Source organism: Salarias fasciatus, chromosome 3 (assembly GCF_902148845.1).
Source record: "Salarias fasciatus chromosome 3, fSalaFa1.1, whole genome shotgun sequence".
Taxonomy (NCBI): domain Eukaryota; kingdom Metazoa; phylum Chordata; class Actinopteri; order Blenniiformes; family Blenniidae; genus Salarias; species Salarias fasciatus.
The window spans coordinates 13,297,904-13,322,417 of NC_043747.1; the positions used below are offsets into that span (position 1 = coordinate 13,297,904).

General features: G+C 46.0%; 2 protein-coding genes across 3 annotated transcripts in view; one reads left to right on the forward strand and one right to left on the reverse strand.

Annotated features, from left to right (window-relative positions):
* Positions 1-24,514, reverse strand: part of adgra3 (adhesion G protein-coupled receptor A3) — a 26,479-nt gene continuing 1,965 nt past the window's right edge. For both annotated transcript variants that reach the window (XM_030087782.1, XM_030087791.1), the window contains 18 exons: positions 19,017-19,088; positions 14,580-14,651; positions 7,676-7,747; positions 7,528-7,599; positions 7,213-7,373; positions 6,377-6,590; positions 6,108-6,272; positions 5,560-5,761; positions 5,320-5,469; positions 4,725-4,883; positions 4,465-4,632; positions 4,146-4,353; positions 3,802-4,010; positions 3,574-3,698; positions 3,298-3,421; positions 2,484-2,629; positions 2,088-2,183; positions 1-1,587 (listed from right to left, as the gene is read on the reverse strand). In XM_030087782.1, the coding sequence (XP_029943642.1) occupies positions 126-1,587; positions 2,088-2,183; positions 2,484-2,629; positions 3,298-3,421; positions 3,574-3,698; positions 3,802-4,010; positions 4,146-4,353; positions 4,465-4,632; positions 4,725-4,883; positions 5,320-5,469; positions 5,560-5,761; positions 6,108-6,272; positions 6,377-6,590; positions 7,213-7,373; positions 7,528-7,599; positions 7,676-7,747; positions 14,580-14,651; positions 19,017-19,088 (3,877 nt within the window). In that variant the 3' untranslated portion in view covers positions 1-125. The remainder of the gene's footprint in view (positions 1,588-2,087; positions 2,184-2,483; positions 2,630-3,297; positions 3,422-3,573; positions 3,699-3,801; positions 4,011-4,145; positions 4,354-4,464; positions 4,633-4,724; positions 4,884-5,319; positions 5,470-5,559; positions 5,762-6,107; positions 6,273-6,376; positions 6,591-7,212; positions 7,374-7,527; positions 7,600-7,675; positions 7,748-14,579; positions 14,652-19,016; positions 19,089-24,514) is intronic.
* gba3 (glucosidase, beta, acid 3) overlaps positions 20,643-24,514 on the forward strand; it is a 10,946-nt gene continuing 7,074 nt past the window's right edge. Inside the window, exon 1 of the mRNA XM_030087801.1 lies at positions 20,643-20,647. The gene's annotated coding sequence lies outside the window, so the exon portion shown is untranslated. The remainder of the gene's footprint in view (positions 20,648-24,514) is intronic.

The following is a 24,514-nucleotide window of genomic DNA, read 5'->3' on the forward strand; positions in this document are numbered from 1 at the left end:
CTAATAATCAAATAATTATCTCTTTTCACAAAAGAAATGTACAATCGAAGGATGAAAAAAAAAAAAAAAAGACGTTTCACAGTGAGCGTGTTGTTGCTAGGCAGTCTTTGGGACGGAAACCGTTGCTACACAGTAGTTTCATGTTTCCACAAACCGGTTTTTATACTCGCGGTGTTCTCGGAGTTGATCAGAGGCACGGCTTGTCCGTTCTCTTTCGGCGCGCCGCCGTTCTGAGCCACGAGGTTGAGCCCGTACGACGACTTGGCCTGGCCGTCCGGCTCGGCGCCGCCGTGCTTCCTGACGGGGCCGGAGTCCTTGCTGGAGCTGGACGCCGCCGGGGAGGCCATCCGCTCGGTCTCCACGGTCACCGCGGCGCCGTTGCCCAGCGGGCTGACGCTCCCTCTGTCGGAGTGGCGGGAGCGCCGCGGCAGGCTGGCGCTGTCGCTGCTGTCCTGCTGCAGCTGGCTCTGGTGCCGCTCCCTGTACGCCATGTAGGCGGCGCGCCGGCTGTTGCGGGCCGCCAGGTCGTAGTGGTGGTGCCGCCTGTGGGGGGCGCTCTGCACGCTGCCGTCCACGCTGGTCGGCACGTCGTAGGCGTACTCGCGCAGCACGGTGAGCCGGCTCGCCCGGTGCGAGCGCGCCCGGTTTTTGTGGTGCCGCGCCGTGTGGCCGTTGCCGACCGGCGCCGGGTTGCCGATGTTGCTCATGGGGCGGAACTGCACCTCCACCGGCGCCACGTGCATCTTGATCTCGTTGTCCACCGAGTGCTCGGTCAGGCTGTTGTCCAGCACGGCTGTGCCGTTGGCGGCCGGCGGCGCCGAGCTGGACTTGCACTGCGCCGCCTCCGCGTGCAGGTTGGTCAGCTTGCTGCCGCCGTGCGCCGACGCGCGCACGCTGGGGCCGCTTCTATTGGTGTAGGAGGAGTCGGCGCTGCTGGGGCCGCACCTGGTCGACTCTCCGTCCGCCTTGTGGTCGGATCCCGCCGTGGAGGTCATGGCCACGCCGGACTGCGGCAGGAGGGCGTCCTCCTGGGCGGAGTACGCCCCCCGCCTCCCGGAGCAGCACGCCTGGGACCAGTAGCGCCGCATGTCCTGCCGGTTGACGCAGTGATGCGCCACCATGAACGCCCCCAGCGCCAGGGCGGCCACGCCGAACAGGCAGGTGAACGCCAGGTCGAAGGGGTGGTCCTGCGACACGGCCATGGCGCCGAACACCCAGAGGGCGGCGTACAGGCCCAGCGCCCCCGCCGCGCCCATCAGCTGCGCGGGGAAGGTGTGCTCGTTCTCCAGGGCCGAGAGGGGCACGGCGTGCGGCGCCGACACGACGGAGGAGGACGCCGCCTCGTGGGGCTGCAGCTGCAGAGCCAGTGGCTGGCAGTGGCCGGCGCCGGCGCCGTCCGGCCCCGCCTCGCCGGCGGCCGGCGCGAGGTGCTGCTGCTCTTCGGCCGGCTCTTTCAGCTCGTAGCGCCGCTCGGGGTGCCGGCGCAGCTGGAGGAGGATGCTGAGGAAGTACATGCAGTCCACGAAGACGATGAATCCGACCGGGCCGTAGAAGGCCCCGATGCTCGGCTCCCACGCCATCCAGCAACTGGGAAGAGAACAGACCGATCAGATAGTTCAGAATGAGAAGGAAAAAAAAGCTAAAAAAAATCGTCATTTGCATCCCACTTCCTCAGTTACCGCCCCGTTACGTTTAATAACAGAGGCTGAATGTGTGCCGTTCGCAAGAATTTAATTAAACTCCAAAGAATCCAAAACTGATACGGGTTCAGATTTCTCAATTAGTCAGCCACACTGCACAATCTAAACAGCTGCCGCTGTCAGGAGAGGGGTGGGGAGCTGCCAGTAAATTGGCAGCAGCGCCTTGTTGCTTGGATGCACATATCATTAATAGGCCACTATAATCAGAACCTTGGGGAATTAACTTTTCCCTCATAAAAATATCCATTATTTACTTGAGCGCTGCAGTCTGGTCGATAACTAAGCCAAATCCTCCAGAGGACAGAGTGCAACAAGCTCTTGCGGGCTTCTTTATTAAATGCTGCTCACCTTAGACATCATTACCACCTATAAAAAGGGAATACTTACTATGGCGCATTGGTCTGACTGCCGTAGTTTTTGATGTTGGCTGCTGCAGTGATTCCACAGACAATGATTGGTATCCCTCCTCCAATTAGGTAGAACCTTTAGAAGAAAGCAGAAAGAAGGTGGTCAGAGGCTCTGATGTGTTTTAGCTTTCAATACTGACACCTTGTGGACGCTTCACTGAAAAAGCAAAACTATACATGTCTCATTTAGATGCCTGCAGCATAAGATGTCATGATTATTTCTACTTTATGGTTCACTTTTTAGCAAACCTTTCAGGTATATGTGACAGTTCCTGACTGAAATGTCACATGTTCACAAGGAAACGTCTTTGTGCGTCCTTCTATTCAAATGTGTTGCGAGAGAGAGAGAGAGAGAGAGCGAGGGATGAAATCAAACCTCAGCATGGGCCGCGGTGGCGGCGGAGGCTCGTCCAGCTCCTCGTAGCGTTTGGCCTTGCGGGTCACCTGCTTGTAGATGTTGCGTGCGGTCACGCCCACCCACAGGGCGGTCGCCAGGGTGGAGTAATGCAGCAGGATGCCCACCTAGAAAAGATTGCAGATGAGATATTAAGAAAAAAAAAATCAACACTTCCTGTTGTCTTCACTGTCATACGCATTTCTTTTACCTGCTCACTTCACGTCAACATGTTTGATTTGGCATTGCTGTGGTGGAGCACAGTGGTGACTCTTCAGCAGTGGGATTTGAACCGGCGATCGTCTGTTTACAACCTTGTTCCATTTCTCCTTCAGCCATTATCCCAGATCTAATTAGTGCCATGTTACGAGAAAATGCTCTTACTGAGGATGCCATCGTCACCCTGAAAACTTAGCTCCACGCCACAGGGGATTCAATCAATAAACAATAAACTGGCTGCCAACATTTTAATCCAGACACTTGCCAGATACAGTGCTATTAAAAATGAATGAGGAAAGTGTCTCGGTGCAACAAACCATGAGGAGATTTACAAGACCGCCTCGAGCTATAGAAACCATCCACTGCATCTTTCAATGTATCTTTTGCTGTGCGTCTCTCGGCTTTATGAGCGCGGTGAACTCAGCCAGAGGCAACTTTTTCAACTTTGTTTCCCTCTGAAGACATCTGAAACACTTGTTCATTTTTTCCCCCCCCAACTACAGACCGACGGAGCTTGGGGAGGAGGTCCCTGCACGGCAGGGGGTGCTGGAAGCGAGCGCAGGTGGCGTATACTCACTGCCTGGCACACGCTGGAATAGCGCGTCTGATTGATGCCGCCGATGAAAACCCCACATGTGAGGGAGATGTGGAAGCAGAGGTTGACCAGCATGTGCCAGAACTTGCGGCTCACGCAGACAGACCTGTGATCAGAAAACTGAATTTAAATGAAGCAGGGGGAGAAAAGGGACTGTAAAATAACATGGGGGGAAAAAAAAACAAAAGAAAATGTACATGGCTTTAAATTAGAACTACTCGCGGCTTGTAAATGGCTTCTTTAATGTCATAATCGTACCTGTGATGGTAGATGTAACTTATAATGATGGTGATCAGACAGAGGAGGAGTATAATTGCTGTGGCGTAGATGACTGGGTGCAGGGGCTGGATGCTCGGGGAGAAATATTCCACAGTGCTCAGGTCCTGCGATGGAGAGGAGGCGATTGGTACGATTAAAAAAATAGTACACTAACACCCTTAAAATGAGCGTCTGCCAAAGTGTCTGAAACCGGATGAGTGAACTTGCCATGAGCAGGCCATAGTTGCCCAGGGAGTTGCAGGAGATGGTGGTGAAGTTGTCGTGGTGGTCCAGGATCCGGCAGCCGTCGCTCTGCCACCCTCCCTGACCTCCCGCCAGGCTGAAGTTCCAGGAGGCCGACACGGCGTCCGATCCGCGGGCGAAGCGCCGCAGGGTGATGTTGATGGGAGTCTTCAGGATGCGCAGAGACACGCCATCTGATTGAGAAGCACAAATTACGATGCGGGTTTCATTTTCTTAACCACGGAATCCGATATTACTGTCATTCAAATTTCCTCATTTTACAAAGAACAAATCTAAAAAAAACACCTCAAATAAGAAACATCCCTTACCTATTTTGGCCATGATGACAGGAGTGGCAACACTCCTCCTCTTTCCTCCATCGGCCAGGTGGGACGAGTTACCAGTAGAGGGGAAAAACTTGCCGTTCCGGAAGCCCAGAAGGTGGAGTTTGTAGACGGCGTCCTCCGGCTGTCCAGGGACGACCGCCTGGGTCAAGAGAGACTGGGGGAGCTGCAGAGACGCCTCGATGATGGTGTTCTACGGCGACAAAAGACACAATAAATTGAAAAGCCGTAAGCAGTCGCAGGCTGCAATTTCATCAAAACATCACAATGAAAGCTCATAAAAAGAGAAAGATTAGAGGCGCACCTTGTGAAGGATGCTGGAGAAAGAGCTGGTGGTGTTGCACTTGAAGGTGAGCTGGCGGTCCTGGCCGGGCGTGCGCTCAGGAGTCGGCCTCTGGAATAGCATGCAGGTCATGCCGTTCCAGTCACTGACCCTGACGGTGTGGGCCTCCAGCGCGATGTTCGGGGATGTCTGGGAAGACAACAAGAAAGATATAATGACTCTTTAACAAAAAAATAAAAAAATAAATAAAACCATGATACAGCAGTGTTAGTGGTGCTAACCAGGGAGAAGGCCTGCGCTGTGGCCAGGCGGTAGACGGCAATCTTCTGGAGGCAGGCGATGATGCGCGAGCACGCCATGGCTTCACGCTGCGCCATCCACAGCACCCGTTCATCGGCCAGCATCAGGTTACTGGCCATGCTGACCATCACCTCGCCCAGCTGGGAGACAAGAAAGCGGCCAGACGAGGAAGTTTTGTGTCGTTAAATGCAAGATGATAACAATTAAGCTCAAGAACTACAGATGTGATCGGGCAGCTTTCAATAAGAACTGAAGGAAGACGCTTGACACGGCTCTTTAGGTAGTTAAGTGACTATTGGAAACACATTTTAAGCATGGTGTCACACTACTAATCTTTAATATGCTTTGACTGCTTTTATTACACCGGCGCTACTTGCCAACAGCACTTGCGGCATGACAGGCACGCCTTAACTTTTCTTTTTCTTTTTGCTGGCCCACAGCTGTGCCGAAAGTCTCCGTGAAACATTCGTTCTCATTAAACAACATGACAACAAACAGCTGCTGTGAATTAATCGATTCAACCTTGCTGCTGGCTTGGAAATGTGAGCAAACAAGCTGGGGCGCTGTAGAACTTACGTCTTTAAATCTCTCGACAAACTTGCCAAACTTCTCGATCATCTCGGCCACGAAGATGATGTCCATTTTATCCGAGAAGCTCGCAGCATCAATGGTGAAGAGCAACAGGCGGCGGGCTCTGGTGACCACGTTGGTCTCGTTCAGAGGCATCTAGCAGGAAGATTCAGAAAGATCAAAAAAGCAGCAACACCTCATTAATTGAGAAAGCACAAACAACAAAAAGCGGAGACGTTCACCTACCTGGTGGATGACGAAAAGAAATCTCGTGGCGTCTTTCTGAAACTGGCAGCGGGAGTAGTCCTCCTCCGCCCACAGTCCCTCGCCGTCACAGTAGCGCCACGCTCGCTGCTCCTCGCCTGAACCGCCCGAGTAGGTGTTTGCACTGGAGGGCAGCCTGTTGCAGGGCAGGTAAGCTCTGATCCCAGCCAGGGTGCGCGGCCACCTACGACATTCGACATTCAGACGGAGTTACTGATGCATGCTGCGTCGTGAGAGACGTTATGTGAGCCGCAGCAGCAGCAGTGACTTCAGGGACCTTTTTAAGATGTGGCTCTGTAATATTACCATCTAACCACAAGGGGGTGCTCTTTGTCCAACACTGATGTATGACAACAGGTAGAAAACACCATCATAACATTCAGTGATAGAGAAAATCATGAGCTGAGCTGTGTGATGTGATTTTATGGAGCCGAATGACATGATATCATTGAAGTAAAGGAAGTGGGGAAAGCAGCAGATGTATTATTCTCCACATCAGTGAGATGCTCCGTGCCTGCTTCTAAATGTACCTGAACTCTCCCTTGTTGTTGGAAACGCGCTCCGGAACACAGTACTTGGCTGAACTTTGCAGCACCACGATGTGGACGGTCCTGGTGGTGTTGCCTCTGCTCGTTCTTATGCGACACTCCCAGTTCCCCGTGAAACCAGGCTGGATGTTCGAGATGGTCAGTGCGCTGATGAAAAAAAACAAAAACAAACGGGAAAACGCGGATTCATCACCTTTGCAAGTTGACTAATTCACCCGACTGACTGCAGCAAGTCGGCTGTTGCATCGAACCTCGCGATTAGAGAACAGTTCTGCACGATGCGCTTCTCAATGAAGATTCCCTGGGTGGCGTCGGGTTTGACCATGCGGCCGTTCTGGTACCAAAGCACCTGCATGTCCTCAGCCACCAGGGAGGCTTGACACTGGAAGGGCAGGCTGTCCCCCTGAAAGACCACCTGTCGCTGGGACGGAGTCAACTGGAAGGAGGGCAGCTCGAGTGGCGCATCTGAGGAAAACGAGGAAAATCAGTTACATCTAGTTAAAAAAAATAAAATAAAGCATCTCGTGTTAGACATATGTTCAAAATAATGAAGTGTGCAGCTTGTGAGGTATTTAGAATACAGCAGGAAGCTAAAACAGCGTCTTGATATTTCCAGGTACTTTGGTGCTACTTGTCATTCATGTCAGGCCACCAGCTGCTGCTAAATCTATGCCATGTATTTCATAATCCCTCACTGCGATGAGTGCCAAACTGATAAGACATGAGCAAGTACAAACAAAGGCAGCTCTGGCCTGGGCAGCCCTTGTCTTATCTCTAGTGTCATTGCACAAGCCCCTGCTCCCCAAATACCAGCTTCACTGACACCAAAACAGAGGAATTAAAGAGACAGTGCGCCATTGTGACAGCATAATCTTCACTTCTCAATGCGTCCTATTTTAGCTTTTCAAACGCCTGACGGCGGACGGGTGACAGATCAGATGGGGCGTCAGTGAAATGATGAACGATTCATTCAAGGGTGTCCAAGAATATTCACGATTTAAGGGCTTTATCCTTCTGCTGTGTCAAATTTATGTCTCAAAAAAAAAAAGAAGAAGAAAAAAAAAAGCCTATTTCTATGTGGTCGTACCACAGGTGAGGAGCTCTGGGCGGATGGAGGTAATCAGCTGGCCCTGCAGGGACTGTGGATACGAGCACTTGGTGTTCTTTGCAGCGATGTTTCGCTCTTTGATCCAGCGGAGCAGCCACAGAAGGTTGCAGTCGCACAGCAGGTACGGCGTCTGAAAATCCCTGGTGAGAGGAGGACGCACAAGACAGGCACGCGAGGCGCTAAGTTACTAAATACCATTAATAAGTTACTTTGATTTGACATCTGTAATTATTCTTACAGTTTTGACTGTGTTAGTGACATCAATCCATCACCTCCTCTACTAATCATACTTACAATGCTTTCAGAGACACCAAGCTGTCGAAAGTCCCCTGAACCAGTGATGAGAAAATGTTCCCTGTGAGGTTCCTGGAGAACAGAGATGTTCAGTTTCAGTCCATTTCAAAGAAAGCATCGTGCTACCTCCGCGTGACGAACGACTCACAGTCGAAGGAGGTTGTTGAGGCCCTTGAAGATGTCGACGTTCAGGCAGCCGATGCTGTTGTTGGACAGGTCTCTGTAGTAAACACACAGAAGGGACAGATTATAGTTGATTTGATGTACCTTCGAAAATCCAGACAGCTACAAGGGTCTGTAAGGAGAGTGGTTAGCCGTCTTCGTTAGGACTGGATTTTTCTTCCTTTTTCTTTTGTTTTTTGTTGCTTTACAGTATAAACCTTGACAGCATTATGAAAAAGAATAACAATGGAAAAAAGAGTAGATACATCTAAGTCTTGGTGATTAAAAAAAAACAGCCAAGTCTCAGAAATGCAGGTTGAGGCAGAGATCTCAAAACTTCAAACTGACAGGTTTACAACTTCCATGGTGATTTTAGATAATGTCTGCATGGGCCTGCAGGGAAACCTCCGCATCAAAGGCAGAGCGGCACCGTTGGAGGTGATTAATCACCTGTGATTAATGTTGAACGCGTCAGGAGTGTGTATGTTTTCTCCTCTGGATGTGACGTGACACGATGTCTCTGACAAACATCAGACAGAACTGTCCGGGGCTGCAGACGCCTCTCTGAAGGAGCCGCCGCCGCCATGAATTACACTGTATGCGCAAACCGTTTGAAACGTCTGCGGGGCGGAAATATTCCCAGGAAGATCACCGTTAAGGTGACTGGGCGAAGCACAGAGCTTGAAATGATTAAGAAAAAATAAAGACTGGGGGAGAAATATTTTTCTGAAACTGTGAAACACTGTTGAGTGTAACTTCTTAACTTCTTGAGAAACCTCCTCGTTTGGTTTGGTGATCCCCTCTAAGGAGCGACAGCCTAAACTGTCTGTTTAGCTCAAGACTGGATTGTGCCTCTTGCAAATGACAAAGTTTTAAAATATGAAGGTGGGATGTGGAAAAACGAGAGAGACAAATTCACTGGCTCCAAAACGAGTAAACACATCCAAGTGCAGGATAAGTCATCATTTTAGACGAGCGCAGGGGGAAATATTATGCAATAATGGCTTGAAAACTTGTTTTCTGACCATTGCTTACTGTTCCAAGCTGAAAAGGAACTGGAAGTTTAGCTTTTTAGCTGTCATCATTTGATTAAGTTGTTTCTCATTTCACTTTACCACCTCAAATTTGCTCCTCAGTGTTATTCAGTCTCAAACGTTGGTAAGCTGTGAAGCTTCTGCATACTTTCAGAGTATTGACTTAACACTAGGTTTACCAACTCGGGGCCGGTTTGGCCCAACCCGTCCCAGAACCCATAGAGGGGCCACAGTGGCTCAGTGCTTTTGAATACACAAGTCGGTGTCCTCCAGCCAGCCAGCCTTTCATTTGTAAATGCAGCCACTACGCAATGCATCATGCAGGAATGAGGCCCAAACAGAGGGAGAAGTGTAGCACACACACCAATGTTCAGCTGATGCTTCTAAAACTCTCTTCATGTGATAGTTTGTATCAGTTTGACACAAATGACCATTTTCAGAAGAGAAAACTTTGTTGTGGATGTAAAGTATCATTTTGCATGAGAATTGGGGGGGTTGCACATTTTATTAGTGTGTATTTCATAGTTAAAAAAATAAGATATATTTCTTCCGGTGCATCTGTGGGTCCTGCGTATGAAAACAATATTTGTTATAACATAGTATGTACAGTGCCTTGAAAAAGTCTTCACCTCCTTTGAATTCTTTGCCCTTTTTCTTAAATTTCATACTTTAAACATTAACTTATAAAATTGGCATTTTTTGTGAGGAACCAACATCAAGTGCAGTGAAATGAAATTTGTACAACATTTAAACTTTTTTTTTAGAAACAAAAACCTGAAAAGTGGGATGTGCAATATTATTCACCCCCTTTTCTCATAGTGGCTTCAGAAGTTGTCTGATCGTTTCCTCAATGATCAAATGTTGAGCTAATGACTAAACAGAGTCTGAGTGCAATCCAGTCTTAGAACAGATGTGACAAACGCAAAACTACGCTCTTCTCTTTGCCACAAAATCAGTCCTTCTGTTGAGGGGAGGTTTGAGGTGGCCTTTTCATACGGCTACCTCCTGCACTGAAGTGTCTTTCTCCCCCTCACACTCTGGCCCCCAAACCCCCACCACAAAAAACAAATCCATTGTTTGGAGAAATAATCTTCCTTCCTGACTCTCCCCCCCAATAGGTATGCATGAGCCACCAACCCGGCAGGTATCGGCTGCGTTTACAAAAGAAAAGCAGGCCAGTGATCGGCCGCTGAGCTGTGCACTGAAAACCAGGGGAAAAGGGGAAGAGTTTCATAGGTAGGAAAGAAGAACCTGGGATTACAAAAAATTCATTGAGTTTGGAAAGAATCTTCCTTCTTGGCCGATTTGCCAATTTTATATATTTATGTTTGAAGTATGAAATTTAACAAAAGGCCAAAAAATTCAAGGGGGAAATATACTTTTGCAAGGCGCTGAATGTGCTTGTAGAAAATAAAACACTGAATCAGCATCTAATGTAAAACTGAAGTAAGAGGTCGACGCAGTTTATGTTTTTAATTTCTTCCTGTGATTTATTGATGATGCACAGAATTCAGTCTGCCTGGCTGATCCGGGCACCTCCCGATGAATCTTATTCATTGTGCCAAGGATGGCGGTCTTCCGTCAGAGGAGTTGTTTGGCGAGAACCAGAGACATGAAGAAATATATCTGTTGTTACCGTTCTGCCTTTGTCCAGAAACGGCTCCATCAGCTTTATCACCACATCTTCTCCCACTCTCACTCCCTTGGCATGGCTGGGGTCTTTCCCAACATAGGGGGTCATGTTGCACACATATTTAGTCTTCAGGTCACATTCCACCCAGAACTTTATCCCAACCTTGTCTGGTTTTGTTGCAATGTATTGCAAGAAACAGCATTGAGATTTTGTTGGGAACAGCTGTTTGTCTGTGGTGATGTGCCTGCCTGGATTGTAGGACCAAATGCAGTTTGCAACAAAGAAACTCCAAACATTAGTGATTGTGGGAAACCTGTCAGTCTCAACTGGGTCCCAGTCAAACACCTGGGAGTTACATCACAATTTGTGATGGGTAAAAAAGTTAATTGTGCTTGGAAAGAATCTTCTCTGCCAAACTCAGGAGGAAATCTCAAAGTAGTCCCTGGCTGTTTTCAAGCCTCCTCCTCCCCCTCAGAGGTATGCATGAACCAACTAGCTGGAAGGTATCGGCTGCATTTACAAATGAATGGTGGCTGGCTGTAGGAGAACGACTTGTGTATTCAAAAGCACTGGACCACTTTGGCCTCTCTGGGTTTCCCAGGGAGGCCAGAAAATCCTGGTATTCCTAGTGTTAAAGGTGTTTGTCACTATTTGTCTCAATGCTAATTTAGACTTTATTGAGCACTCTTACCCAGCAGTTCTAAACATTCAAGTCAGTGGTTTTGGCCTCTACTGCTGAGTTTTCGGCCGTGTTTAAAAAGAAAAAAAACCCAAAAAAACTTGTGTTTATGTCTGGAACATGGAGAATCGAGACTGAACTTAACCCTCCAGCCCAATGACAAAACTGAGACAAACTGTCATCACAGCAGTCTGCTGATCTGTTACTGTTAAACCACATGTAGTAATCTGCTCTGCTCATTTACAGATTGATAAGGCCTAAATCGTAAATGTTATGTGACCACAATTTAAAGTAACCAAGACAAGAACGCATTTAGAATCCAGAGACGGCATTTAAAGCAAACAAACCTCAGGTCATGTTCATACACAGCCGGATACCATTAACAAAAACTTATATTTTCCCCACTGCTTTGAAAAAGACTTTCATTTACACAAACCCACTACTTTGTGAAGATTCTAACAAGAAGCATAAAGCCATGCCAGACAATCACAATCCTGGAAAACTGTCAACGCATGGTCACACACATATGATACTGATGACGTTTCTCTAACATACTGTGAAGTTAAATAACACATGTCTCTACAGTGTCCGAAAAAGAAACAAGGAAAAAAAAAAAAGATATCATTTCCTCAATCCACCAGCTCTCGGTTTGCTCCAGGAAAATGATCCTAACACAAAGTGATACCTGGAAAATGACTGGCAGGCATATGCTAACATCCCAGCATTTATGTAATTATTGGTGTTGGTCCTTAAGGTAGCAGCTGGGGACTTTTACTGTGTGAGGTTATTAGTTCCACTTGGAAGAGGAGGGAAAAGCTGTCTTTTTGCAGGCTTGCCAATTTGTGCGAGCATTGTGTGCCATGGGAAGGATAACACAGTCGGTGTGAACGAGACAGGGGGTGTGGGGGTGTGGGGGGGGCTTCCCTTGCTGTAGGCATACTTTCATCCTATTTTATCGCCTGGATTCTAATACCAGAGCTAGAGCTGCATCAAGGGACTTGAGACAAGATGGTGTATGTTGTTATTACGCTCAAGCAGTTTGTGGGGAATCTACATGACTGAATTATAAATTAACGGCTAATCAATCCGTATATCACAGTATTTTTTTTGATTTATCTTTGAGTCTTGGCCGTATCTTTGAGCCACAGGCATGTGGCAAATTAAGAGCGGGAGGACTATTTCAGTGCTGCGAATGATATGAAGAGCACAAGCAAAAATAGCCCAATGTGATTAGGACTGTGTGGAGACGGTTCAGCTGTTGCAGGAATGCGGAGTAAAGAGGTTTGAAGCCAAAGTGATCCAAGTGTTAGCAAGCGCTGAGAAGTGGTGTTCACATGGATTAGTCCATCCAAAACTATGTGGACATTGTGTGTGTGTGAAGTAAAGATGCCAAAAGTTCAACCGCAGCTCTCGGCAAATATGAAGTAATCCAAACAACTCGGCCGTAAAGATCGGTTTGCACTCGCTTTAGTGCAACACATCCAGCCATAAGATAGGACGTTGTGACGTAACATGAATAAATCAGAATCAAATTGAAACAATACAGTGAAAAAATGAAGAAATGTCGATATGGCAATATATAAACTCAAATTCAAATAGTTTTGATTCAATTTGCCCTCTTCCTGGTGTGCTGATCAAACAGTCAAGATAGGAATCTAAATTGCAAACTTGTTTAAAACTTCTTTCAACACAATTTTCCCTATCAGATGTGTTAATTTAAGAGCTGTTTTCCAATGCAACAAGAGTAATTGTCTGATGTGAAGGACCCACATTATCCCGACTTCTACAGCCTTCACATTAAACGCCCTTGTCAGAGCGCAGCGACAGGGCACACAAGATAAATCAGCCCTCCAAATGGCACGTCCTGAAATGAGGGAAAACTCTAATTAGGCGATGCTGCGAGGGGAGGTAGACAGACAGATGGGGGAGTAAACACTGGCTACAGAAGAGTCGGAGATAAGGGCGACGTCGCTTTGTGCCAAGCTCCATAACTTTTCCAGGCTTTTCATGACCCTGGCTAAAGTCATGACATCCCAACGCCACAAACACCGGTTAAATAAAATCTATTTTAGAGCATTCCTGAAGGCAAAATAATCCTGCCTTTTTTCCTTTTTTTTGGGGGGGGGAAATGGGGTAGAGCGAATGCGTGGCTGTGAATGCCAACCCTTGATGCCGGGCGTCTGTGTTTACATTCCCAGGGTCCGGCACTGCCTCGCCGTCTCCTTTCGCTCTCCCGCTTCTTTTCTGCGCTCCCTCCTTTTCACAGCTCAGTGACTGACAACTACCCTTTGAAATCAACTGAGATGGGTGGCGGGGGCCAATTAAACTTTGCTGCCCCGAGGCAAAACATGCAAAACTGTACTTGAGAATAAGCGTTTCCATGCCAGATTACAGATCTCTGGTGTTATTGAAAGTGTTGAGGAATATCTTACGTGTGTGTGTGTGTGTGGCCATGTTTATATCAATATGCAGAAGACATATAGACTGACATGGATCTTTGTGATTGCGGCATGAATATGCACTGGAGGGGGGGGAGTGGGAAACGAGGTCGGGTCAGAGCCAAGGAGCTGACTGCCTTCCTGTCTCGCTCTTATTGCTCCACAACAGCAGCCAAGCTGGAGTTTGTGTTGGCAGCTACCGGCGACTGTCAGATGATTCCAATTCATGCTGTGTGCTCGCTCTCAACCAACCGCACGCACACACACACACAAAAAATGGGAAACACATATCTACATGCTTACATCTGACCTGGTCCACAAACTTGGAGCTTTACATATTCCATGTATTGAAATAATTCCCACAGAAACATTTGTAGACATCCCATACATGTTTATACAGCCTCCTCCTCCTCCTCCTTCTCCTCAGTGTGTGAACGTATATAAGGCCTCACGCTGTCTGCAGTGGTCTCTGGCATAAGGCCAGATAAAACAAGGTAGTAGAAATAGACCACTCTTGACCATGCTCCCTTATGGACACTGGATCGACTTTTAGAAAGACACAAACACACAGCACAGTGAGTAGACTGAAGTAAACTCGCTGCTCTAAACATATGCAATCAGAGTCACTTATCTAAACAGTAATTAGCTCCAACTCCTCTTAAAATGTGCCAACTTCTTACAAAAAAATAAATAACGCTTCAAAAAGCACAAAAGCTGCATCAGGTTATCCGATGACAAGTTCGCAACCTAATCTTTAACAGAAAACTAAAGCAATAGCACCTGTGCTGATCATTTTTTTTTTACATACAATATTGTATAAATGTTAAAGGGAGGTGTTTATTGAAAACAAAACTATGTATTCAAAGGGTGATGAAAGTTTTCTCGACCCAGTATTCATAAACCACTACCTCAAACCCTATACAGAAAATGATTAAAAGTGTAACAAGAGCCTTCAAATGTTGGAATTCAGATCTGTTGGTGTTGGGAAAAAAAAAAGAAAAAAGAAAAAAAGAAAAACCTGAGTGAAATTTCCCGAGGGTACATACACACTTTGGGAAACCACATTAAAGAGACAGAGAAACAGCAGAAACTCCACCAATACTCACAGTCTTTTTAGTGCCGGCAAGCCAAGAAAAGCGCCTGATTCAATGCGACTGATCATGTTACTCCGCAGGTCCCTGTGGGGGGAAAGGAGAGAGAGAGAAAAAGAACAGATTTGAGGTCATGAGCATTTCAGATGAAAACAAAACAGAATCACAACAGTTCTCCTAATCATAGAGTTCTTAGCAGTTAAAGGTTTCACATCGACTGTTTTGCAACCCAAAAGAAGACATCTGAGAAACTCAACTCACAGAAACACACAGAATGATTCATCATTACTTTAACAAAGTCTGATGAGACTGACACGAAATGTTCAATCATCCTTATAATTAGAAAGTGCAGGAGGGTGATTCCTCTGTCCACAGAGAATTCGGCTCCGTTTACTCAACATCTTAAGTGAAAATGCATCGTTTTTGGGTTTTTGTTCCAGAAAAGTTTTGCATTTGCACTGCAACGTTTTGAAAATGATGTCCGTTTACATGGAAACGGCGAAAACGCTGAAAACGATGTAGTTTCCATGTTGGGCTAAGAAGCTGTTTGTTTTTGTAATGAAGCCACAAACACACGCAAACAGAAAACAGCAGCTCTTAAAGTGGTGATGAAACGCTCATTATACTTTTAAGGAAATTATATTAAAATGAAAGGCTTAGTAATACGTGCATTTTTCAGTCCTAACTATAAAACCTAGAACTCCTCTGAGCTCAACAACCCGTCATCAGTACGCATCTGATGACCTGAACCTCAAGGCGCTCTGTGGCTCTCACACACACGCACACACAGCTTCCCTCAGCAGAGGTTCAAAGGCTCGTGGTCACAGAATTCCTGCGGCGCTCACCTGCGCTGGCACTGCCTAGTCACTCATTACAGGAGGCTCTTTAGTCGCCACCTGAGCCCGCACAAAGGGCCTCTGGGTAACTCTGCCCGTTTGATGTCAAGGAACTGTCATCTGAAGGTGGGTAGGTGGCCACAGATAAGTCACAGACAAAGAAAATCTATGGCTTGTTAAAAACTTTTGATGTGAGCGAGGCTTCCCTGTGAAGTAGCGGTGAGAGAAAAATGAGGGGTCAGGACAAAGAAATCAAAAATATTCTTGGAGGTTCCTGATAACCAGCGAGGGCCAGGTGTGGAGAGAGCACAAGGCTGACGAACGAGGGAGATTTTTTTATTTTTTGCTCGTGAAACTCGTCTTTTTCTGTGAGAAGTATAATTAAAATGGCAGTTATTAGAGAAAACACAACCTCAGCTTTCCCATTCAAGTACAAGTACCGTCACCATTGCTCATATTTCATATGAGAGGGCAAAAATCACAGCGCATAGCTGCTTTAACCCTGTGGTCGAACGTGCTTTCCAAAGAATTAGGTTCAGTTTACTGAATCCTCAACAAGGCAGTATTTACAGGAGGCCTAACATCAAATCTTATATCAGTCACACTGGAGAGGTTGCTAAGTTGTCGGGGAGGCCCGCCACTGCAAACAAAGTCCAAAAGACTGTGGTTCTGTACTCGTCCAATACTTGTGGAAAAAAATATGAGGAGTCAGAGAGAACGTGTCTATCTTTAACCAAAGACCACACATGACCGGGCAACTCTGGACTGCAGCAGGAAAACGCAGGGTTTTACTGACATGCTCCAGTTGGAGGAGCTGGCGGATATTTCCAGAACTGCTTTCAAAGTGAAACCAAAGTGCAGGACGGCTCCGCAGCTGCAGACATTTACAGAAATACACACACGACCGACCAAAGCACGGCGTTTACGCTGAAATGAGAATGCGATATACTGACTGATGATTAAATAAAGCCTGGTTTTGTGGTTGCTGGCATTAGATCTACAATGCATTTTCACTGAAGAGAAGAATAACTGATTCTGATTAGCGAATTGCAAAGTAGACAGCTGAGTTTTAGATCGGTAGATCACAAAGTGTTGGGCAGCAGCAGGAAAAATCAGGAGTCACATTTGCACAACATGATGTTTTCGTCAGCTTTGTACTTAACAGTCGTTAATAGTTTAATATGGAATACATTTGGAAGTGCAGCATTTAACAAAATGCTACCATTCGGCATGAAGCAAAGCATGTGTAGAGACAATTGGGAAGGTTGGTGTGAGCAGGGGGTTTCAAAAGATTGATTTCATCGACCAACATAATATTTTATTTGTGCAGAAAAGATGTATAAAACTCTGCATCACAATGATCATGATAACTTTCATCATTTGAATTTTCTTCTCTGGGCAAATGCACAACGACCATTTCACTCTGACTTTATGTTATTGCTGATTTGCGATTGCTACTAACTTATTATTCATGGTCGACAATAGTCAGTTCTGGAGAATAAACCACATAGTAGTGCCGTTATCCTTCCACAATGAGCATTCCTCCACAGCAGTGGATTTAGAAAGGAATTAGCATGTGACGGTCGCCTTGCCTGGCTCCTATTTCTATGAGGAGAATGATAATGGGGGATTCTGTGTGGCTTTTTTCTAAGCAGGGACACCTTTGGCCCTGGCAAAACACTACGGTCTCCACAGTTACTTTGCAATTTCACGCAGAGTGCCCGGATAGGCGTAATCGATTCTCTACCCCTCTCTGGCACTCACAGCCAGCTGCTGTCTCGGTCCTCACCACTGCACTTAGGCAGTCCAAATTAGGGAGAGTTCCTTTGTGGACAACGTGAGGAGGGGCGGGAAAGGGGGGGTGGCGGGGAGAGGCTGTGGAAGCAGAAGGAGGGAGAGGTGGGAGACAAAATGGAGCATTCAAACAGACTAATACAGCATTTTTTTTTCCTCCTCTTTGAGAAGAACGAGTGTGATTTAAGGAGGGAAGGAACATTTCAGAGAGGGAGAGGCCTCGGCATACAGGGTGTGTGTGCGTGTGTGTGTGTGCGCGCGCGTCAATTGCTCTGCTCACACCTCTGGCCTCGGCTTGGCCTCATTACAATGACAAAAGCAAGCAAGCCATCTCGAGATCTCGCTTCAGTGGCTGAGGGTGGACCGCGGTGGGGTGAGGTCTGCCGGGCACAATGGGACCTAACTCTGGAGGTAAACTTGCCAGAGGACCGACGCCACGGCGGGGAGAACCCAGTTTACAACCACAGCGACTGACCATTCAGAGGCAAAACACACAAGTGCCTTAAAGGCTTTCTTGGGAAAGAAAGATCAAAGATTCTTTCACACATTCAGCACACAGCCTCATGCTCAACTTTTCAGCGTTGGCTTCAGAAACTGAGCCAATTCCAGAGTCTACAGAGAGTTCTGCAAATCTATAAACAATCACAGGAGAAGAATGACTTAATAACAGAGGAGATGACTTTAAAACAGTGTTAAAGGACAATTTTATGTGAACCAGATGTCTGCAGGTGTTTTTCTATAACTAAATAAATATCAATAGGCATGTGTGACTAATCTAAATCATTTCTGGAAGGTGATTTTACTCATTAAAATGTGAAGAAAAAAAAATCCTGCCTCAAACATTCGCTATATTACTGCTTTCTGAACCAAACTGAGAAGAATGGTAAAGCAAACAAGCTCTCAGGATTCCATATCAATGCAGTCATGTGTTATTGTAGCCTTGGGTAAAAGCAGGGCCATTAATGGTCTGGTTATTTTATCTGCATGGAGCCATTCCCCAGCGATAAATCACCCGTGGCCCATTTGTGCGGGCCCACAGCCATTTTCTTGAATCCTCTGCAGGAATGATGACATTCCAATCTCTCAAGACTCACATGGCATGAATGACAGCTCTCCATTGTTGAAGGAATCCCGAAGAACAGAAGCAGATATATATATATATATATGTATAAATGACTTCAGCGTCCCCTTTTCCCTTCATAATGCTTCTTACTTTATAGACTTTAACAGCTGATATCTTTACTACATCATGAAGAAGCTGCTCCCGATCTTTCATGTCACTCTTTGCGATTACCCAAGAAGCTTTATGTTAACGTGCATGTCACCAGGCAGACAACCACCAAGCCTCAGGGCGATACCTATAATTAGACCTTTCTTGTGTGATCCTGTCCTCCACCGTAGACCCACATCCTCGGCTGAAGCCGAGTGCTGTTCGGACGCCTCCTCGCTTTCTGTGACCTGGATGTTCCGCTGGCACGCTGCCAGAGTGTGTTGCACAAACGTCCCGCTCCACAAACCAAAACTGCACTTGTAGAGTGATGGATAGCGGCTGCTACAGCACTGGTGTGTATATATTTCAGAATACTGCAAGGAGTTTTGACAACAGGTCTCAAGCCCCACATGTGTGAAGTGCATTGGCGATATATCATGGGGCCTCTGTTTGCTTTGCCAAAAGGAAATAAAAGAGATTTCCTCCTTTGTGAGGCTGCAAATCTTAACCCAAGGCCATAAATTTACTTAAAATACGATGGGAACTATCACTGTAAACACTCACACATAATTCCTCTCATTGAGTTACAAGCTGAAGAACAAAAGTACTTACAGTTTCTCCAAAGCAGACAATCCGAAGAAGGATCCATTTCTGAGTTCTTGGATTTTATTGTTGTTTAGAATTCTGTGGAGGAAATAAATTACAAATATAAGCCACAGAGCAAAAGGAAATCCAGTGCACATCACATTAATATGAATCAAACTCAAAAAGGGTCGCTTCATTTCCGCAGCGGTTAAAAAAAAAAAAAAAAAAAGTGCCGTGTTGCACGAAAACTTCAATTTTCAAAATACTGTGCTGAATACCAATGGCAGGTAAGGTATTAGTGTCAACTTATCACAGTGAGTCCAGTTGAATTTCTGCTAGTTTCAGCTTTCACAACAGTAAAAACATGAGCACGGAATGTCTTAATTAAATGTGAAGGTGGAGTCGGAGGGATCTCGTGTCTTTCTCAGAGAGGAACAGTGTCACAGTGGTACTTGTTGACAGATATTGGGTCTCACTCTTTGTCCTTCAGAGACCCGACAAAGAAACCGGTTGAACATCAACCTCGTTCTTTCTTTCCCGTGGAAAGAAATCCGATTGCTCCAGACAGGAGATAAGACAGAGGTTTTAGAAAGAAATCTGAGGGCTTAAACAGGTAAAAGTATCATATTTGCAGCAGCAGTGACTCATTGGTGCCACACTAGACATGAAACTGGCACCAAAATAGACGGTGCTTATTCAGTAGGGCACTGTAAACCAAATCAAATATTTAATTGGGTTTACTTCTCCATAAGGAGCTGTCTCTGTTTATTGAAAGTATGCTTAAACAAAAACCCACGCTCTGCATACTCTGAAAAGAGAATTACGCGAGGATCAATCACAGTTAATGCTGGATTAAATGTAGAGATATAAATCAACAACATGTGCTGGAAATGTAATAAAAATAAAAACAATAAAAGTTGCAGTGTCTCAAATGTTCAACTACAATTACTAATCCTGTCAAGATATTATAGGCTTGCTTAAATTTATCACCACGAAAATAAAAAGCAGACCATGAGAAAGACTTTAAGTGCAAATGTATACTCTTGATAACTTCCTCTCTTGGTAATAAACCACACTTTATTATCCAGTTTATTTTCTCTGCAAAGCTGATTTACTACACACAAAACCTCCCAAGTGTGGCTCCACTTTCTCTCCCCATGTCCCTAAGCGTCCCGGTCTCTATACCACACTGTTCCCCCTGGGGTCTGGGAAACCAATAGCTCTGTTAACTCCCAGCGGAAAACCAAAAGCAGGGACTTGTGGTTTGCAGATGTTTTCTGGCCAATAGGGACGGGATGTGGTGGGTGACATAAATGCGAGTGGCACCCACAACCAGGGGCCAGACTGGAGTCATTACTGGCTGCTGAGGGGTTGTTTTATTACAGGGTCGGACAGGGGAGAATCACTAGAGATTTGCTTTCTGGCTTCCAGTCGCACAGAGAGAAAACACACAAACAGATTGTGTGTTTTTTCAGAGCACATGTTAAGACATGATGACATACAAGACTACAAATTCAATCACTGGCCTGTGTTCGCATGATCTGATGGTATAGGCAGAGACGCTGGGTCTCCCAAGAGTGATTTATAAAGATAAATCCTCAACATACCAAAATGATGCATTTACCACAGATGATGTGAATTTCGAAATGCGGCTTTCAGTCAGGGGAGGCACTGACCGCACAGTGCTTGATAGTGGACTGTGTGTGACAATCACACATGTGTCTGTACAGATGTGTAGAACATACAGAAGGAGATACAAAAGATAATGTCATGCAGAAAAGCTGATGTTTGGTTAACTGAGCACAAAATAAATTAATAGCCAATAAATCAATCCTACATTTTATTGTATTCTGTTCGTCTGTGTGTTCAAATAAAGAAGTTAAAGAAAACAAAGCAAGATGGTAACTTATCAGATTCATAAAAAAGTACATTTCAAGTACTGTCACGCTCCACATCATTTAAATAATTCTGTAAGAAATGGCTCTCTAGATTGTGTTATGAGCCATTCATTTCCTGGCTTCGTCACTCCTCCCTTCTTCGCATGGCTCCCCTCCCACTACGGCCTGTCCCTCCCTCTTCCACATGACAGGAGTATGACCTCGGCATGCTGGAGGTTGCTCCACTTTTGCTGCAAAACTCAGTCTGCCTCACGCTTGCAGTGGAGTGTTAAAGCACCAACGAAATGCAGATAACTGAACTGTGAATCATGGCCCCTTACCGGCTAGAGTCTCTAGTCAGGACGGATGTAACTAGATCGTCTGTTTCCCTCGCCTCCAGTCTGTCTCTGGAAGTCAGCCTGAGGTCTCCTGACTGAGGACCAGGCTCTGAAATTTCCCCTGGCTGGGCCTCAGACGATACAGGAGGGGAGTCTCCCTTATCTTGATGCATAGATAAGACCTGCTTTAGCTCAGGGCAAGAGCAAGCTGCAGGGGGACACCGCCAAACCTCACATCCTGTCAACTGATACAGATACAATAAATCTTGGTGACATTTATAGACTGGAGCGGTCTGGAAAACCAGAAATTCTACTCTTGTAACAAAGCAACAAAATGCACAAGCCAAGATTTCATCATGCTTTTAAATGAGTCAATATGATGCTACTGAAATTAATACTATCTCGTTTTTCTTTTTTTAAAATAAAAGAAAAAAGCCATTGGAAAGCATATAGCTCTGGCAGCAGGAAAACTATATCCAGGGAGAGGCAGAAAATGGCCATCCACAACTACTCACTCCCCTCACAGGCACGTCGTGTTTTAAGGACAAAGCCAAGTGGTTCTCTCTCAACACTTTCTTTATGCTCAGGAGGCTTTCAGACAAAGAACCGACTCTCCAGCGCTGAGATCTTGCAACTTCTCAGCGGGTTTTCAAGTAAGTTTCAAGCTGCAGTTGAGCTCATAAAAACCCGTCTAGGATGACTTCCTCCGAGCATAAAGGATGGAAACGCAAACCTCAGCCCAGGTAGAATAGGAACAAGTCCACCGCCTGAGGTGCTGTAACATGCCAAAGTAATTCTCACAGATATCCAACATTTAGTTATTTCACAAATGATCCAGGTATTAGGACTGGGCATCAAAGGTGTAAAAGTTTTTAAAAATGTTGCCGAGGTGAAATCAGGTCTTATAAAGGGATTCATATGAGTTGGGGCGAGCTCAAAAGAGTACTGGAAATCCAGAATTTCACGGGCCCGTTCGCTCTTGTGAACTGTGGGCCTTGTAATATCTTGTTTCAACATTCAACAGGTCGAACCATTTGGTAAACCTCATAGCTCTGTGCCTGAATGGGAAAATAATCCACCGAGCAAACAGTAGGATAAAAAGAGGATGAGCAGGAATATGGATGCAGACACCAGGGCACCATACATAGCTCACGTCCATGCACGGAGCCGATTTTCATGTATGGAATTAGATTATACTCGAGGCAACACGGGAAGGTCAAAGCTCAACTGGTCTGTGAAATAAACCCGGCAAACTGACAGGATGAGCAGCTGTCAGTGCTTCGCCTTCTGGATTTTCGCTGTCTTTTGTATGGAAAAAAATAAGAGCATTCCTTAGTCCGACTGCTTGCCTGGGGAGCAAAAAGGGGAGAAAAAAAAACACGTCTCAGGACATGCATGACAGCAGGCACCTGTGTATTTCTTACACAGGCTCTTCAAAGGCTCCCGGCATGACAGAAAAATAAGCGCGATGACTGACACGCTGGTCGGCCACACTTGAGACTCATGTGCCTGAATTTAGAGCTTCGTTTTTTGATATTTTTAACACCTTCAATTCAATTCCACAGGCATGCCTGAAAGGAAGTGAAATCTCAAGGAAACCAGATGAGAGTAACCTGAACTCCCAGTTCGCGCTGCTGTAAAACAAGACGGTTTACTGCACTCCGATGTGTCATCAAACCGAGTGCACTTTTTTTTCCTGCAGTGAGGGAGGAAATCCCTGCTTTCTTCCTGACATTAATCCTGCGCCGCTCTTCAGAGAGGGCCAAAACCAGGTGTGTTCGTGAGCAGCCGGCCAGCCCAGGTGCTCCTATGAATAGATCCCGATTGTCCTAAAAGAAGCCCCGTGAAAAAAATATGAGCCGTGAGTCAAGAAAGCTTAAATATAGGCTCTTTGCATCTGTCTGGTTATGCAGGCTGAAACTGAAGCACTTACACAGAAATAAACACTTGCGTACACACCCATGCAGGCTGCTCATACAACCATTTTTATTGCCCTGCGAGAGGTAAAGGTTACATTCGGGCCCTCGTATTTTAGCCCAGGCCCACACTGACACGGGAGGACAGGCCAGCTGTAAACACATTTGTGTCATTTCCTCTCGGATTACTTCGGCATGTGGTATCATTGAAGGAGAATGCAATGCTCATTTTTTTGCCTTTTCTTTACAGCGAATCATTCAGAGGAACAGCTCCATGCACTCGGTGTCTGAGTGAACTCATGCCACCAATCACTCACACAGCGAGCTTTCCGACGACGCAGTTTAAAAGTTGGTCTTCATAATTAATGTTTTTAAAATGGAAAGCTATAATCGAGTCAAGAGTACAGAATTCTTTCCTTGTATCTTTTAGTTTTGTCTTCCAGTTCCTCCAGAAAATAAAAAGGAATGAAATCACACGCTTCAGCTGCTACCACAATTCATATCCACTCAGATAATTACCTTTCCTGGAGTTATTTCAAGCCTAGGCATAAAGTGAGAGCAGCTGAAATGGGTGGGATTGGCTGCGAGCTTAACAAGGAGAAATCAGGGCTGATCATTTTCCAGCCTGGGAGAGGGTTTCTCACGGCAGCAGAGAGTCCTGTCTCAGCTCGCTGCAGTCCACACCAGCTGTGACCAGGCCACGGTCAACCCACCGCAAGACGCTCTGGTGTAGTAAAACAGGCCTGACACACCCCTCCGAGAGGGCTCGCTGATTTTACAAGCCATAAATTAACACCCGAAAACTGTTCAGTCAACCAAAATGACTCTTTCACTGGTACTTGTGTCCTCGGGGAGCTGTGGAGACGTTTCCTCAGTTAGGAGGAGCGCTGCTGTTTTCTTGCTGTTGCCGTCAACAAATATTGTCCAGATAAGCAAAAGCAGAGAATGTGGAGATTCCTTGGAGGTTCCCTCTGCCTGGGCTCTCCAGTTATAACCTCTTGCTTGGAGCTTTGTGCAAAATCATGTGACTCAAGCTCCAGTCCATCACTGTGAAAACAGGATGACAAACTCCAAGTTCACGACACACACATACAATAACAAACCTTTCAAGAATATAGGGGAACCACAATTACAACAGACCAGCATACTTCTACTTTTATAAAAAATCCCAAAAATAATCGATGAAAAGATAGCCAATTTGAGACAGTTAAGGACTTACAGAGACATTTCTTTCCAGAACAAATTTACATTGAAGAAGTCTACTACTCCACAAGTGTACTTGGTGTACAAGCATCAGGCTCCTCCTGATGCTAAACCTGACAGTTCTCAAAACTACAAGTTCTGTAGTTTATTGCGGTCCTGAAATGACTACAAATCAACACAGAAACCTTAGA